At 38.6% G+C, this 15,679-nt stretch overlaps 2 protein-coding genes across 2 annotated transcripts; both read left to right on the top strand.

Moving 5' to 3' along the window:
• Positions 1–6,003: 6,003 nt before the first annotated feature.
• LOC114157909 (dickkopf-related protein 2-like) lies at positions 6,004–10,255 on the top strand. Its single transcript, XM_028039080.1, has 5 exons — positions 6,004–6,145; positions 6,226–6,410; positions 7,692–7,848; positions 7,938–8,069; positions 9,077–10,255. Exons 1-5 carry the CDS (start codon positions 6,004–6,006, stop codon positions 9,457–9,459), a joined length of 999 nt encoding a protein of 332 aa, XP_027894881.1. The 3' UTR covers positions 9,460–10,255.
• A 1,987-nt stretch (positions 10,256–12,242) lies between these two features.
• On the top strand, positions 12,243–15,604 carry LOC114157648 (GTPase IMAP family member GIMD1). Its single transcript, XM_028038782.1, has 4 exons — positions 12,243–13,517; positions 13,719–13,863; positions 13,940–14,202; positions 15,113–15,604. The coding sequence occupies exons 2-4, from the start codon at positions 13,719–13,721 to the stop codon at positions 15,386–15,388; spliced, it is 684 nt and encodes a 227-aa protein (XP_027894583.1). The 5' UTR covers positions 12,243–13,517; the 3' UTR covers positions 15,389–15,604.
• The last annotated feature ends 75 nt before the right edge of the window (positions 15,605–15,679 follow it).

A 15,679-nucleotide genomic window follows, 5' to 3' on the forward strand; every position in this document is an offset into this window, starting at 1 on the left:
GAGGAACAAAAACTGGACAGTTTATGCAAAAGGAGGGCGATGCTTTTCGAAGTGTTGAAAACCACGAATGAGCAACTAATTGAGGAACCAATGATGAAGTCTTTGAACCACGGAGCCCAACAGCGTCAGGAAAGGCTGATCATTCTTAACAAGGAGTTGAGGAAAAATGTCGGCGTCTTGTCAAGACAGCTTGTTCAACAAACGAAGCTGTTTGAAGAATTCACAGAGAAAGAGAGAGAAAACAAAGAGATGATGGTGATTCAAGACAACTACTTTAGAGAGATCAGGCAGAAACTAAAAATGTACAACTTGGTCACCGTAAAGAAGAAATTCAGCTCAGATGATGAAAGCAGGATGGAAGCAATCAGAAAGAACCAGAAACTGGACTGCATGCTCAAATCACTGAGCCAACAGACGATCAACGTGCCGATGCTGAAATATCAGTTTCTCTGCGCAGTCGACGAGAAACGGCGGCTCAACGTACTCAACGGGGAGTTGGAGCTAGAAATCCTGGTGTTGTCGCAAAGGCTTTCGGAGCAGACCGGCTGGGAGGTTTCCTTCGAGGAGTTGGAGAGGAAGGTCCAGAGTCTGCAGCAGACCCAGGCTGCTCGTCTGAAGAAGATCGAGGAATTGAAATTCAACACGAAGCTTGGGACCAAATCTATGTTTTCCTCGTTTTCAGCAGAGAAAAGGGAAAGAGATAAGCTGACCAGACGCTTGAATTATTTCAGGGCTAAAATCACTTCTCTCCAGAAGGAATACAAAACCTTCCAGCCAGACATTGAGGAATATATGAAGGAACTGCAGGCTGCTTCTGAAGCCACAGCAACAGAAAGTCCTACGAATGTAGCAGGAAACTCCCCCAAATCCAGGAAGTCAGGGGATTCTTCAAGTGACTCTCCCAGTGATTCAGATTATGACGACACTGAAGAGTCATTCGTTTCAACCCATCCCATCCAGAATAGGAAACCAACAGGAATGTTTCCAATTGCTTGGTACAATTTGGAGAACGAGTCGAGGTCTAGTTCAGAGGCCACAGCTGAAGACAGGCCTGGAAACAAAACGTCTGCTGAGGATTCATCAGAGTCCGACAGCCAGCTGAGGCAAAGAGCCGTCATACCGAGGCTAATAGGCAAACGTCCGAGCTCCAAGGCCGATTCTGCGTACTCAAGCAATGAGTGCAGATGTGACCCAGTACTCTCCTCCAGGAGGATGACGAGAACGCCGCCGTCCCACAGACCGTCATGGTGGAGTTTCCTCTTCTGAGCAGAGGAGAGGGACGAAACGTTCCTCCGTAGCTTGAAGGTCGAGTTATTTTCACTTCTGAACTGCTAGATTTTCTCCGGGCGCTCCGGTTTGACAGTCACACCCAGAAAACATCCGACAGCTTCACTGGTCTCTGATTTGCCCTTATTGTGATTCTGTTGCCTCTTTATTCCGACCATCCAGAAACCATTGGTGACAGGTTAGTTCGTCTTTCTACATTGCTCTTAGGGGAGTCTGTACTGGTTTGGCTTTTCTACTCAGGATCATTTCTGCCTTATTTTGTAACCTTCTGAAGACCGAAGGGTCTTACCGGAACCAGAACCGGGTCCCGTTACCTGGCTTTGGCTCAGAGCTGTTCCCTTTTGATGAGCCGTTCTCTCCAGGTTTGACCATCACATCCAGACAAACAGTTTAACACGCCGAGAAAAAAAACACTAAAGCAGAAATGAGAAACTGATTCAACAACCAAAACAATAAATAATTAATTTATTAATTTATTTATAGATTGTTATATTTTCCATGTGCATTCTGATTATTCATTTATTTTATTGGTTTATTTTATAGTTAGCATTTATATTTAAATCACTTACAATATCACATTTATGCCTATATATGTATATATTTTAATAACTTTTATATTGTGTATTGTTATATTTGTATGTACCAATATTTAACATGGAGTAGCTCTCAACATATAATAATTTCCCCTTTGGATCAATAAAGAATATTCTATTCTCTTTTAAAAGTAGGAGTTAAACTTGATGTGTTTCCATCTTTTATAAACTCTATAAATGCATAAAATCTCAGTAATTTTCAGTAATTTTTGCTCTATAGAAACTGATTTCCCTGTATAAATAAAGTAAAACAACATAATTTAAAGTTCAATCTGTTTATTTAGTAGAAATGCTTTTAAAATCCAAAGTTGGCTGTAAAACCAGGAAGAGCTTTTTAAAAACTTGTTTCTTCTCATTAATCACTGAACTGTTTTAGTTTGTTATTATCTGCCTTTTAGCTTTTACTCCATTTTTTAAATGTCTATTTTTCTATGGTACTGGGATAGTTGTATTTTTTGTATTTTTTATAGTTTTAGCATCTCATTCAGCCATGTTGTTGTTACTGTGAAAAGACTAATAAACTCTGTAAAGTGGTAAAAATATCTTATTTCATTAGAGATTTTTACTTTGTGGTTAAATTAAACATTAAACTCCGATTTGACTTGAAATAAAAGTCAAACTGTGGTTTTCACTCCACTAATTTACTATTTTCTATAAAAAAAGTATTTTTACTTTTTGTGTATTTTTTAGAAATATTTAACAATTATTTTTTTAGCCTTTGATACAAACTGAGTAAATTAAACATTTATCAAAATTAAATAAATCACATATATAGTTTTCTACGGTTTTTAAGTTTGATGTTAAGAATGACTTTTAATATTTTATTGATATTTTTGTCTGTCGCTCTTTAACCTTTTTGTTCCTGCAGTTGCAGGGAAAATCCACAGCGCGGCGCTGTTGCCCATCTGTTTCCACATCTGAACGCCGCAGTCAAACCTCCTGTTATGTTCCGGGTCAAATTGACCCGTTTTAAAGTTTAAATTATTTTTTTTAAATAGTTGGAAGTATATTTTTTGCATGAAACTTTTTCTATTTGTCTTAATAATTGTACTCTACATATAAATTGAAAATTTATTCATTTTACACATTTGTACCAACAACTGGACCTACTTTTAACATAGATGCTGTTCAGGTCCATTTGACCCGGCAGTCAGGTTAAAGTGCAAAAAATTATTTTAAAAATTTAATTCTATATGTTTCCTTGCAGCTATGAGCCATATTTCACCACACACACATACATGCACACACCACACACACACAAGCCCACTTTCTCACTATATTCTCTTTACTTCACTAGGAAACTGCGAGAAAGCAGAAAGTTTTCACACAACTTTTGACGGGAATCTTTTCTGTTCCTGTGAACAAACTCCTCCCACACTGAGTGACACTCAGCAGAAATGGAGGAAACATAAATAATCTCTGCATGACTCATTTATCTTGATTTTAATCAGCGGGTCAATTTGACCCTGAACATTGTTGCTGTACCTCAGAAACAAACATAACAGGGTTAGGGTCAAACTGCTCAATGTTTCACTATTAAGATAAATTCACTAAAGAATCACATCTAGAAACAGATTTTATATAAAAATCCAGATATAACGTCTTTTCTTACATTTTCAGCTCTTTTTCCCATCCAGCAGGTTTTCCAAACGGATCGTTTTGTTTTGTTTTGTTTTGTTTTGTTTTGTTTTGCTTTGTTTTGTTTTGTTTTGTTTTGTTTTGTTTTGCTTTGTTTTGTTTTGTTTTGTTTTGTTTTGCTTTGTTTTGTTTTGTTTTGTTTTGTTTTGTTTTGTTTTGTTTTGTTTTGCTTTGTTTTGTTTTGTTTTGTTTTGTTTTGTTTTGTTTTGTTTTGTTTTGCTTTGTTTTGTTTTGTTTTGTTTTGCTTTGTTTTGTTTTGTTTTGTTTTGTTTTGTTTTGTTTTGCTTTGTTTTGTTTTGTTTTGTTTTGTTTTGTTTTGTTTTGCTTTGTTTTGTTTTGTTTTGTTTTGCTCCATCCAGACTCTCTTTCTCTCCACAGGATGATGCTGCCACCACCATGTTTCACCTTAGAGATGCAGAGTTCAGGGTAATGAATAAGTTCCTCCACATGGAGGCGACGACAAAAATGTTTTATGTTACCGCAAACATTAGTTACCATAGCAACACAACTTTGAAAAAAAAACACCTTAATTTTAACAGTGAATTTGCTTTAAATCAATAATATTCTAATACTTTGCTGTAAATTCATCAGGACAATGACCCAAACACCAAAAAACTACGATGTGAGTGGTCCAGTCAAAGTCCAGGCTTAAATTCAGATTTGAAAACAGATCACAGACGTTCAGCTTCAGACTGGAATAAAGAATCAGCGAGTTTTTCATCCAGATGTTCAGATTCTCACGTCTGTGGAATGCAGCTGTTGTTTTTAATATTTGTCAAACAGGAAATGTTCATGTGTGCGTGTGTGTGTAGGTGTGTGTGTGTGTGTGTGTGTGTGTGTGTGTGTGTGTGTGTGTGTGTGTGTGTGTGTGTGTGTGTGTGTGTGTGTGTGAGGCAGTAAAGGCCCGTTGCGGTTTGGTTTTTCCAGCTCATTATCTTATCTGTGATCAGTCTCTGCGCCTCGGACTCAGTGACAGCAGCTGCAGGTTCGTGGGCGTCGTTGGTGGAAATGTTAAATGTTTCTCATAAAGGTCACAGACAGAAAGGACTCGGCCGTTTACAGAGTCGCCTTTCACATAAAGATGGAAACGTTCTAAAAATACGCTTCAAACAAAACCTTTCATCTGTTGTGTTGCTTTTAAATAACTGATGACCCAGTTAGGATTCACACCAACTATTTCTCTGCTCTCTGTTTGAAGCCTGACATCTTCTTGTTTTTCACTCAAATGGACAAAAAATATAAACATTTCTGGTGCCTATAAATTTTACTTGGATTAGGCCAACATAAAGAGATGCAACTGATCAACTGGTGACATTTCTGACAATATCTCAAGTTAAGTCAAATATCATCAAAGAGTCTGTCTGTCTGTTTGTCTGTCTGTCTGTCTGTCTGTCTGTCTGTCTGTCTGTTTGTCTGTTTGTCTATCTGTCTGCCTGTCTGTCTATCTCATAGATTTTAATTTGTTAACATTTTTGGCCAATTAATCATATTTTTGAAGTTTTTTTTTGATTGTTTGTTACAAAGGTTCTGGGCGGAACCATCATACTCTCGTGTTTCTAGTACAGCCATAAATCTGACGCACATCAACCAAAAACCATCAACAGAAGATGAATCCGCTTCTCTCGGCAAACTGGGGGTTAATTTCTGCTTCTAAGCGATCTGATTGGACGCTGGAAAACACTATTGTTGTATTGAAGTTGTGCTAAAAGGAGTTAGCCTTTACACAAGCTAGCATCTCAATGCTAACTATGTTGCTAACGCTAATGTCAGCGTCCACATTTGTAAATGAGTCACATGAACGATCAGAGCTTCTGAAACACTTTGCATCAATCTGATGGTTGAATAACAGACTGAACACTATAAATATGTTATTGGGCTCATATGTTGATTTATTCAATAATTTAGCAACATTAGCTGCTTATCTAGTGTAAGACATGTACAGTGTTATTAACGGACATTCAATAAAAAATAATACACAGATTCTTTATTTACAGTTTATTTTAAGCTAAAATTTGAATCTAACGACACTTTTTGCATAAAAAGCACAACTTTGAACATAATAAATACGTTTTATTACTGATTCTGTTATTTCAGTCACAGTTACTTTTATGAATTAGTTACATGCTGGATTACTGTCAATGTGTTTGTAAAGACAGTGAAATTTAATGTAAAGTTTTATTATTAAAACTCACTTTTATTCCGAATTAAACTCTGACCTTTTCATTATTCTGTTTCCTGTTTCCTGTTTCATCCACACTGAAAAAAGAAAACAGGTTATCTTTTGAAAAATTAAGTTAATTCGCTACAAATAATCAAATGAAGTTTATCAAAATAAGTTTATCAAGTTGTCATGTTTAGAAAAGTGAATAAATTCAGTTTGTTAAACTTCATTACATGTAACAAACAAACATTTTTTAATAAGTTGTAGCTACATTCTCTGTTTTTCAGTGCAACTGGAGTTAAACCAAAACGTCCTAATCCAAACATGTCCATCTGCAGCGATGGCTGCGGGTATCGATGCGCGGGAGGTGTGGCGGGGCGGGTTGCGGGGCGGACCGGGTCAGCCTATAAATGGACCAGGTTGCCTCACCTGGGCGAACCGGAGCATCTCCCACCCGCAGCTACAGGTGTGTTTGTGTTACTGACCCGCACGCGCCGCAGGTGCGTCTGTTGTTATCATTTATTGTTAAAGTTTCTGTGATTTTAGACCTGGAGATAAATCTGCGTCCCGCAGCGATGAGCCTCCAGTTGGTGCTGATGTTTGGCGTCGGGGCCGCGCTCCTCCGCGTGGACGCGCGCGTCCGCCTGAACTCCATCAGAACCGTGATCCTGACGGAAGGTCACGCGCTGCCCGTGAACCGGAGCGCGTGGGGACCTGGCGTGGACCTGACGGTGAGAGACACCAGCTCAGACTGTAAACACCCGAGATCTGCTGTAAAGTTAAAGTAAAAAAAGTAGGAAAAACAAACCCAAACAAAAACAGAGTGAAGATGGTTCTGCTGGGGTGAAGGGAGGAGCTTTAGATTTTAGTTACTGACGTTCAGTTTGTTCCAGTTTCTTTAGGTAAATTTATGCAAAATCACTGAAAGTTTATTGTTTTCACGTTTATAAATCCTGAGAAGCATCGAGTGTCTGTAAGACATTAGAGAACATGGATGGAAAAGCAGCAAAAATCCTGCAAGACAGAACAATGAGGGCAGAATCTGGAGGATTTGTTTTCTAATTTGGGGCATATTTTAGTGTTTCAGTTAAAAAATAACCAAATCAACCTGATCATAGGAAGGAAGTTAAATTTAAAGAGAGAAAACCTTAGAATTACTTGAACAACAATATCTGAAATTTTTACTAACCAAGAATAACCAAGAGAAAAAGAAGATTTTCAAAATAAAAGCTCCCTACATTTTAGCTCTATAGATCATAAATAAAGATAGTTGTTTTCCTACTTTAGTTTATTCTCACGCTGACCAGCTTGGTGTCTGATTTCTGATTCCTGTTAGTAGCTGCCCTTGTTGTGATTTTTCCTTTTATTTGCTCTGTTTTGCAGTTATTACTGTGTTTTTATTTAACTTTGTGTTATATCACTTTAGCCTGACTAACATCCTGGTTAAAGTCGATAAAGTGCAGATGGATGGACGCTACGTCTCTTCCAACAAACATGCTTCAAACTTCATCATAAAGTTTCTTAATCTACGTCCTAATCTGCTACTGCGCTTCAGATTTTACCAATTTATCTGCAGCTCTAAAATAATTTCTACAATTAAACAACATTAAAATAAATATTGTCAATATCAGCTTAGCCACAATGTTTCAAATTTTATCTACAAACCATTAAAAATGTTTCAAGCTTCATTAAACCGTGAAGCTACAATGTTCCTAAAATAAACTGAAGAATCTATTCTGTTGTTCTAGATCATATCAAAATGTCTGCTGCGACGTTTTACTGTTAAAATGTTTCAAAATGTTTCAAACTGCCTGAATGTTTGTAACTCTGTTATAAATCTGTTGCACTTCAACAAACCAGAATCAAAATGTCTCATAAAATGTTTCAAACTTGTTAAATATTAAATAACTGTTAAAATGTGTTTCAGGTTAATCACAATATTTGATTTGTCCTAAACGTCCTGAACAGTCAGGAATATTTGGTGTAAACTGGGTTTGTTGGTTTCTGTGCAGCTCTACCAGTGCATGAGCGACCTGGAGTGCATCATGGGAAACTACTGCCACGTCCCGACCAAAGGCCCCGCCCACTCCCGCTGCCTCGCCTGCCGCCGGAGGAGCAGGCGCTGCCTCAGGGATAGCATGTGTTGCCCCGGCAACCGCTGTAGCAACAGTGAGACCTGCTTTTAAAATGAAGGTCATATAGTTGAGAAATATGAAGAATTGTAACATGGATTGAGTGTTTGCTTTTTTCTTTTGCAGACATTTGTGTTCCTGAGGCGGCCAGTTTTTGGTCTCAGAGTGTCCTGGACGCTGATGGAGGCGTGAACCCGTCCTCTAAGAGAGGATGGAGGAAAGGAGGGAGGGTGAACTTTAAAGGGTCCTCTGGTAGAGGTAAATTTAAGTTTTCATTTCAGTGCTTTTATTTGTCGTAAAGAGCTTCTGCGGATGGTTTTCTGTTTTCATCACTAAGGGTGTTTTCTCAGCTGATGGTCCGGTAGGCTCGGTTCGATTGGGGACCAACATTACAACATTTATTCCATCTCCAGCTGCTGTGGTTCTTGTTCTCTCTCCTCTGAGTCAAACCAACCAAACCCTTTAAAAAAACCTGTTCCCCTCCTGGCCTGTGGGGGCGCTGCACCAAGAACCACTGAAGGAAACGACACAAAAACCTCTGAAGACACTGAGGCAACTTCCTTCTTCATTAAAAGGGAACAGAAATGGAGTGTCTTCAGGTTTTAGTGGTTGTAGGATTTCTCTTTTGTCTTTGGTAAAAGAAAAGCCGCCATTTTTCCAGCTAGCGCTAAGCTAGCCTGTTTGTTTTGGTTGGATTTTCTGCTATATTAATTTTTCTGGACAAATTGTAAAGAACTAATTTACTTTCATGATTAGTAAACTTTTAGTTGAGTAAAGCTTACAAAAAAATTGAGTTAAAGAGCAGACGTGATTGGTCGACCCAACGACCCGACGACCCAACGCTGGTTAGTTTTTGCTTTGGTTTGCATCAGACCAAGTGGACGTTCCAGGCAACGGATGGTTTGCATCAGAGCTTGATTATTTATTCATGCTTCCCCAAAATAACCAAACTTTCTAGGCAAAAGTTCTGGACTTCCGCTGATCTGCCAATAGTGGAACTAATTTTACATTTAGTGCTTTTGGTCACTTGGAAAACATTTGTCTCATTTAGTTTCGCTAAATAAATTTCTCTGGAGTTGCAAAGCACTAATTTACTGGCCTGTTTTGCAAGTTTCAGTTCAATAAAGCTTAAAAAAATCAAGTCAAACAGGAAGCCTGACTGGTCGACATAATGACAGCTAGCTGGGTTTTTTTTCCATCAACGAACTTTCTAGGCAACGGACTGGAGTTTGGTGAACAAAATAGTTTTGTTTTTGGTTCTCCAGGTCAGCTGGGCGACCTGTGCCTGCGCTCCTCTGACTGCTCAGACACTTCGTGCTGCGCCCGCCACTTCTGGGCCCGGATCTGCAAGCCGGTGTTGCGGGAGGGCCAGGTTTGCACGCGTCAGCGGCGTAAGGGCCACCAGGGCTTGGAGCTGTTCCAGCGCTGCTCCTGCGGCGACGGACTCACCTGCCGGGCCGCGCCGGACCCAAACAGCCAGACTCCACCACCGCAGCCATCTTTGCTGCTGGACCAAACTGTGAAATCCAAGTTTGAGGTTTCCCCTTCCTTGTCTCGGCACGCCACCCCCCACACCTCGGTGCTGGCCGCAACCTCGTCATCTTCAGTGACGGCGAAGACGAGACTCCATGTGTGTCAGAGGAAATAAGTTGGACAAACGGGAAGGAAAACAGACAGATGGAAGGATGGACAGAGCAAAATCTCCTCTCTGTCTGTGATCGAGGCCAGAGGCAACGAGAGGCAGAGAGATTTGTAAAAGAAAGAGTGAATAACATTCCTGTTTACACCCTTAGCATCTCCTTAAATATCTGGAAGGTCATCAGCTTCCTGTCACACCAGCTGAAGGGACACGAAACCCTTTGCGGTTGGGATGTGATTTCCTCCAGGGTGTCTAGACAAACCGAAACCGCTTTGAAATCCAGTCTGACCCCTTTGACCCCAACAAAAGAGGTCAGACTGGATTTCATCAGACATGCATCAACATGCAAATGCTGATGTAATTCACACATTGTTTTTAGCTTTTGAACTCTACATCATCTAAAAGATCCAAAAGTCAAACCCAAAGAAACCGAGTTAAGCCATTTGGTGGCGTTAGCATAAAATATTAGCCAAATTTAGTCAACATTTGAATTTACTTTTCAATAAATAACTTTTCCATCTTTATAACTTTGTACCACCGACATGTAAACAGGTTTTATCGCTCTGACTCCAATCCTGCCGTTGTTAGAATTTCTTTAACATAATTCTTCTAATTCTGTTTTAAACTTATAAAAAAAACATTTTATGTAAATGTTGTCGTACTTGTTACATTTCAGCTAATTTTACTGGGTTTATTCTCTGAGTAAAAACTAAATAAATGAATTAATTTTTTCCAGACTGTATGTTTTATTGCACAGATATTTTGGAAGAATTTGTTTTGTATAAATTTTGTATTTTGTGGTAAATCTGAGTGTAATTATTCACATTTAAGTGAGTTTAATTGAAAGTTTATAAAATGTTTTGTGATTAAATTTGTTTCTTCTTGCCATAATCTTCTGTTTTGTGTTATAGTAAAAGCATATTTACTACACAAAACCTCTGAACACTATTTACTTTATTTACTGCTTCATTTCTACCAACAGATGTTATGTTAGCTGATTAAGCTAGCTGATTAAGCTAGCCGGCTAGCTGGCTAGCTGGCTAGCCCCTTGAGAACATTTAGGGACTAGCTAGCAGTCTCTCCCTGAATTAAACCATTTCCTGTCATGAGCTTCAAACTGTTAACATTATGGGTCACAGATCTAAATTAATGTTAGAATTAATGTTAGAAATACAAATGATTTTATGTATATTTCATCTATATTTGACTTTATCTTTTTGCTAGCAGCTAGCTTGTAGTAGCCAAGTTTATTGATAGATTATACACAAAATAACAAAAAAGATTTTAAAATTCTCTTTTTCCTTTTCCTTAAATGTACTTTATATGACCATCTTCTCTCAGCATGAACTGAAGGTAGTGGGGTCAAAAAGTCAGGAAGATAAAAATACCTCCTGATTTAAGCAGATAAATGTCATTTCCAAACATAAAAATCAAAGTTTGTTGTGAAACCAGTCAGGATTAGGAGAAAAGTTTGGTAAAAAGTTGAAAAGAAATTTAAAGATGTGGCTGAAAAGCAAAGATTGAAAGTTGTCCAGATAAAAACATTGCAGGGAATATTTCCACCTCGACATTTCAATAACAAACTGATTATACTAATATAGCTAATTTAGCTAATATAGCTAAATATTTTACATCTGGAAAACTGTATGAGATTTAAAACTTTAAACACAAACATGAGCACCCATATTAATACCTGGTTTTGTAACTCCAGTTTCATTCATACAGAGCTGTAATTAGATACCGAGATTCAAATACTGACATTTTGAAGAGCCACGTGTTTTTGTATTTAATCCCTTAAACCGGTCCTGCAGGATTAAATTTATACCCAGCTGGTGCATGAAGGTCCCACCAGAGTTTGGTTCAGGCTGGGTGGGTTCTGGTCGGCCCAGGATGTTTGGACCCACTGGGTTCATTAAACAGAATCTATTTGGGGAACCTTGATGACCACCAGGGTAGTTCTTCATATCAAAAAAACTTGATTAGTTCAAAATGGGTAAAATTTAAAAATCCAAACCTCTACAGCCAACATGGTCCAACAGGTGGACAACATCCGGGTTTCTCAGCACATTTTCTGCCCATATGGGCCTCATCTCACTTTAAAGTAAAGAGTAGGACAAAATCGCATTAAATTATACCAACTTATAGTGAATAAATTTGCTTTCTAGTTAGTAAAACTGTTAGTAAAACTAAACTGTCTAAAAAGGTCATTTAAGGTTCTATCTTTATGTTTTTGTGTAACTTTGTTTATTTCAGAATAAATCTGTCGGTCAAATGGTGCAGTTGAATCTTTCTATTGGTGGTACAGTTTGTTAAAACGTCATCCCAGTTTAAACCCATCAGCCTCAGTCACATGGCTCCCCCTGGTGGCCAGGCAGCGTAGAAACCCCACACTGGGCCCTGTGTTTTCCTCTCTGCCCACTTTGTTGGAATTTTTTAAAAACTTTGGGGAGGGATTAGCTTTCAGAGAGGTCAGTTACATTTTAATTAACTCAAAATTCTTCTCTAATTCAATACTTTCTGTATTTCTGTATTTATTACTATATTTCACTTGGTCCATCTGTTTGACTCCCAGTGGTCATTCAGACCTTCACGGCCATAATTTATTTAATTTCAGTACGACTCGTTCTCCAACCAACCACCAAATAACAACATTTGGAAGTAAATAAACTAAGATAAGTACAGAAAAGAGTATTATTATTTTTCTTGTAGATAAAACTACAACATTTCCATTTCCAAACAAGTCTTCAGACTAAAACTCTGTTCACAGACTTTAATGCTGACATTGTTACATTTATGCAGCTGAATGAGTCTGACAGAACCGGCAGAATATTTTAAAAAGCTTTGCTATAAAAAACAAGGTTTAGGTTTATATGAACTAAGCTAAATATCTGGTATGTGGAAAAGCACACGTTTCCTGCAGCCTTCCCTGATCTGACTGGGATCTTCTGCAGGTTTTCCTTCAGAGAGAACGAGAGTTTCCCTGTTTGTCCTGACTGCTGCTGCCATGAAGATAAGCTCACCGGGTCTTTTCCTTTCCGGCAGTTTCCCCGTTCAGGAACGTCCGCAGTAGGTCATCAGTCTGCATTGTCGTCACATTTCCATCTGTGTTTCCCCGTTTCGCTAATGTCAGGTTTGTTTCATGGCTCTGATTTGGATCTGAGATCAAGAACAAAACTCTGATGGTTAGCTTTCAGTTGCATGATTCGGTTTAACTGGACCGTTGTCCAGAACCGTAGGAGGCCTAGGAATCCACTTAGCCATGACAGACACCAAAGAGCTAACTGGTTAGCGTGGCACGCTATATTAGCAGCTAGTTAGCTACTGCCTCCAGTCTCAGAAAGTAAAGATGTCGAAACAAACTTTTGTCTTACAGAAAAGTCCTACAAGAAAAAAAACAACAAAAAAAACATAGAATATATGAGATTAAATAATCCTGCCACAAAATCTAAGACCTGTGATTAATGAATTTAAGGCCAACTTTCATTTTAGTAATGAATTTAAGACTTTTTAAGGATGCGCATGGGATCAATTTGCATCAAACATTAATGAACATGGTCAGTCCTGTCTGTTCATTAATGACAACCTTCTTCCTGAATGTGGGCCTGATATGTAAACATAGTTTGTTTAAAGAGAAGCCTGAAAAAGACGAAGTTAAATAACTAAAGTTTATGACTAACTGATTGGAACAACATCACAGCAACACGATCATGAATGCAGTCAGTGAAAACTACATTTTAATGAAGAAAGGTCAGAGCAGACGTTATGATATCTTCTCTGTGCTGCAGGTCAAATGATTAAATCAATACATTTACATTTTCATTTTGGTTTTATTACAATATAAAAGCAGATAAAAGTCAACACATGGTGACACAGTCATTAGCACTGAAGTATGAGGAATTGCAGAGACGTTTATCACGTTTACAGGGTAATAAATCCTGAGCGGAGCGACAGAGATGTGAGGCTGGTTGTACTTTAACCTGTAGCCACTCCTGCAGAGACTCGGCTTCCTGTGCTGACCGGACCAGGAACCCGGTCTCTGTCTGCTGCGTCTGCAGAGGTACGACCAGGTGAGAATAAATTTTATTATAAATCTAAATGTTTTTATCGTCATGAAGGACATTAAAGATGACTCAGAAAGCTTATCAGCAGGCTGGATCAACGTTAAACCAGTTTATAGAGCGTTAGAAGACAGAAGCTGTCGTGGTTTGTTGGGTTTTATCTATTTGCAAAATGAAATACAATAAAATCTGACATTGTTGTTTTTTCAGATGGATAATAAACTCGGTTTCCATGACAACATCCTGAGTCGGTTGATAAAGACAAGAGACGAACAAAGGGATGTTCTCGTTTTAAATGTGCTGTTGCTAGGAGACAGGCAGAGTGGGCGGAGCTCCGTGGGGAACGCTCTCATTGGTCAGTCCCGTAAAGCAGAATTTCATTCAGGTTCATTTTTTCACGTGAATGTAACGAAGTTTCTCGTTGGTTACAGGCGGGGACGAATTTCAGACGGGAACTTGCGTTTCTGACGTTTCCGTGACGACAGAGCTCCGCGTCCTGAGCAGGAAGTTTCCCGCGTATTTCAGGAGGCAGGGGGCGGAGTCTGACCTGGTGCTCAGAGTGTTGGACACGCCCCCCGTGAAGCTCCGCCCACAGAGCCTGCAGGAGCTCTGCCCCGGCGGCGTTCACGTGTTGGTGGTCATCATGAGAGTCGATCAGCTGAACGAAAACTCACCGCTGCTGAGCCACACAGAGGTACAACACACATTTAGATTCCCTTCATTTCATTATCGTCTTTGTCTTATTTACGTCTTCTGCTCTTTCACAAACGTATTAATCTGAATTTCATCCCAACCTATTTCTACTTGGCGGTGGTATTTTTGGCTCATTACTTGTTGCACTTGTGTTTTCGTACCTTTAGGATAGAAAATGTCGGGTACAAAACTCTCTGCTAGGTTCATACTATCTTAAAATAGAAATTAGTCGTTTTTTAATCTTTTTTTTTAATTCCTGTAAGAAAAAGTGATAATGTGACTGTGACAATATGCAGCTTATCAAGTTTCATCAACTTGATATTAAGTCCACTCCTTAATTTGTGAATTTACTTAAAATAAATGTAAAACTGTGTAAGGAGCCGGATACAACTTCATTTACTTACAGAAACAATAAAAGGTCATGGAAAAGTCTCACTGCACAGGCACAAAATTAGAGTTTTAATTAATGTGTAGCAATAGACCATTTTATATCAAGGTTATTTTACTCAGTAGCTGCTTATTTTGTCAAATAATCTGGACAAATAAAGTGATTTATCCCATTACCACCATTAACTAGTGGTAATGTTTGCTTAGTGTAATCTCTTTCTGTTTCCACGTCTAACTGTCAGCTAACTGAAATGAGCCATACAAAAACTACTAGAATAAATTCATAATGGTCGAAAAACCAAAACTTCAGCACAGATGTTGAACTTTACAGAGAGCTTACAAAACATCCAGGTAAATCAGCGATTCAGAATTTATCCAAAAGATTAATTTAGGAGAAGCTAAATGTTTTCAGAGCTAGCAAAATTGCCAACTAAATTAAAAATTAGCTCCACTATTAGCGCATTAGCTTATTTTTCTTCTCAGAAACATGTTAAGACTTTTTAAAACATTTTTTTGCCTTTCAGAGCCTCTTCGGTCCAGACTGGCGTCGTCACGCCATGCTCGTCTTCACACACGCTGATCACCTGGAGAAGGCGGGCCTTCAGCCGCCTGCTTTCCTGACCCAGAGCTCTGATTGGCTGAGCTCTCTGGCTGAAGAGGTTGGGGGCGGGGTTTCGTTTTTGGATAACAGCTGTGATTGGCCATCAATCAGGGGCCGTTCAATTAGGGACCAACTGCTCCGCCTCTCAGCGAAGAACCATCACAAAGCTCTGCAGTTTAGGTCAGACCAATCACTCTGACACAAATTCTGAGGACCAAAACCATCAACGTTAATGTGGGTTTTAGGCCTGTAACAACAAATATCATAATTATTGCGATATATGATAATATTGTTTTTTAGGACATTTTAGAGTAGTATTTTGAAAGACCAATAAACTTTAATTTTATAAAGAAAACTCAACACTGAAACTGGAAGATATTTTAAATATAAATGTTAAATTTCACTGCTAAAAGATGCATATTTTGAAAAGTGCAATTTAATCAATACTTTTCAACATGTTAACCATAACCAGTATTTGAAATAATGAAGT

The sequence above is a fragment of the Xiphophorus couchianus genome, chromosome 14 (genome assembly GCF_001444195.1).
Source record: "Xiphophorus couchianus chromosome 14, X_couchianus-1.0, whole genome shotgun sequence".
Classification (NCBI taxonomy): Eukaryota; Metazoa; Chordata; class Actinopteri; order Cyprinodontiformes; family Poeciliidae; genus Xiphophorus; species Xiphophorus couchianus.

Excerpts from the sequence above, each read along its gene's own strand:
- LOC114157909 (XM_028039080.1), top strand. The coding sequence starts at position 6,004 with ATGTCCATCTGCAGCGATGGCTGCGGGTATCGATGCGCGGGAGGTGTG. Across the intron at positions 6,146-6,225 it reads TCTCCCACCCGCAGCTACAG|ACCTGGAGATAAATCTGCGT; the intron begins GTGTGTTTGTGT and ends CTGTGATTTTAG. Across the intron at positions 8,070-9,076 it reads TAAAGGGTCCTCTGGTAGAG|GTCAGCTGGGCGACCTGTGC; the intron begins GTAAATTTAAGT and ends TTGGTTCTCCAG.
- LOC114157648 (XM_028038782.1), top strand. The coding sequence starts at position 13,719 with ATGGATAATAAACTCGGTTTCCATGACAACATCCTGAGTCGGTTGATA. Across the intron at positions 13,864-13,939 it reads CGTGGGGAACGCTCTCATTG|GCGGGGACGAATTTCAGACG; the intron begins GTCAGTCCCGTA and ends CGTTGGTTACAG. Across the intron at positions 14,203-15,112 it reads CGCTGCTGAGCCACACAGAG|AGCCTCTTCGGTCCAGACTG; the intron begins GTACAACACACA and ends TTTGCCTTTCAG.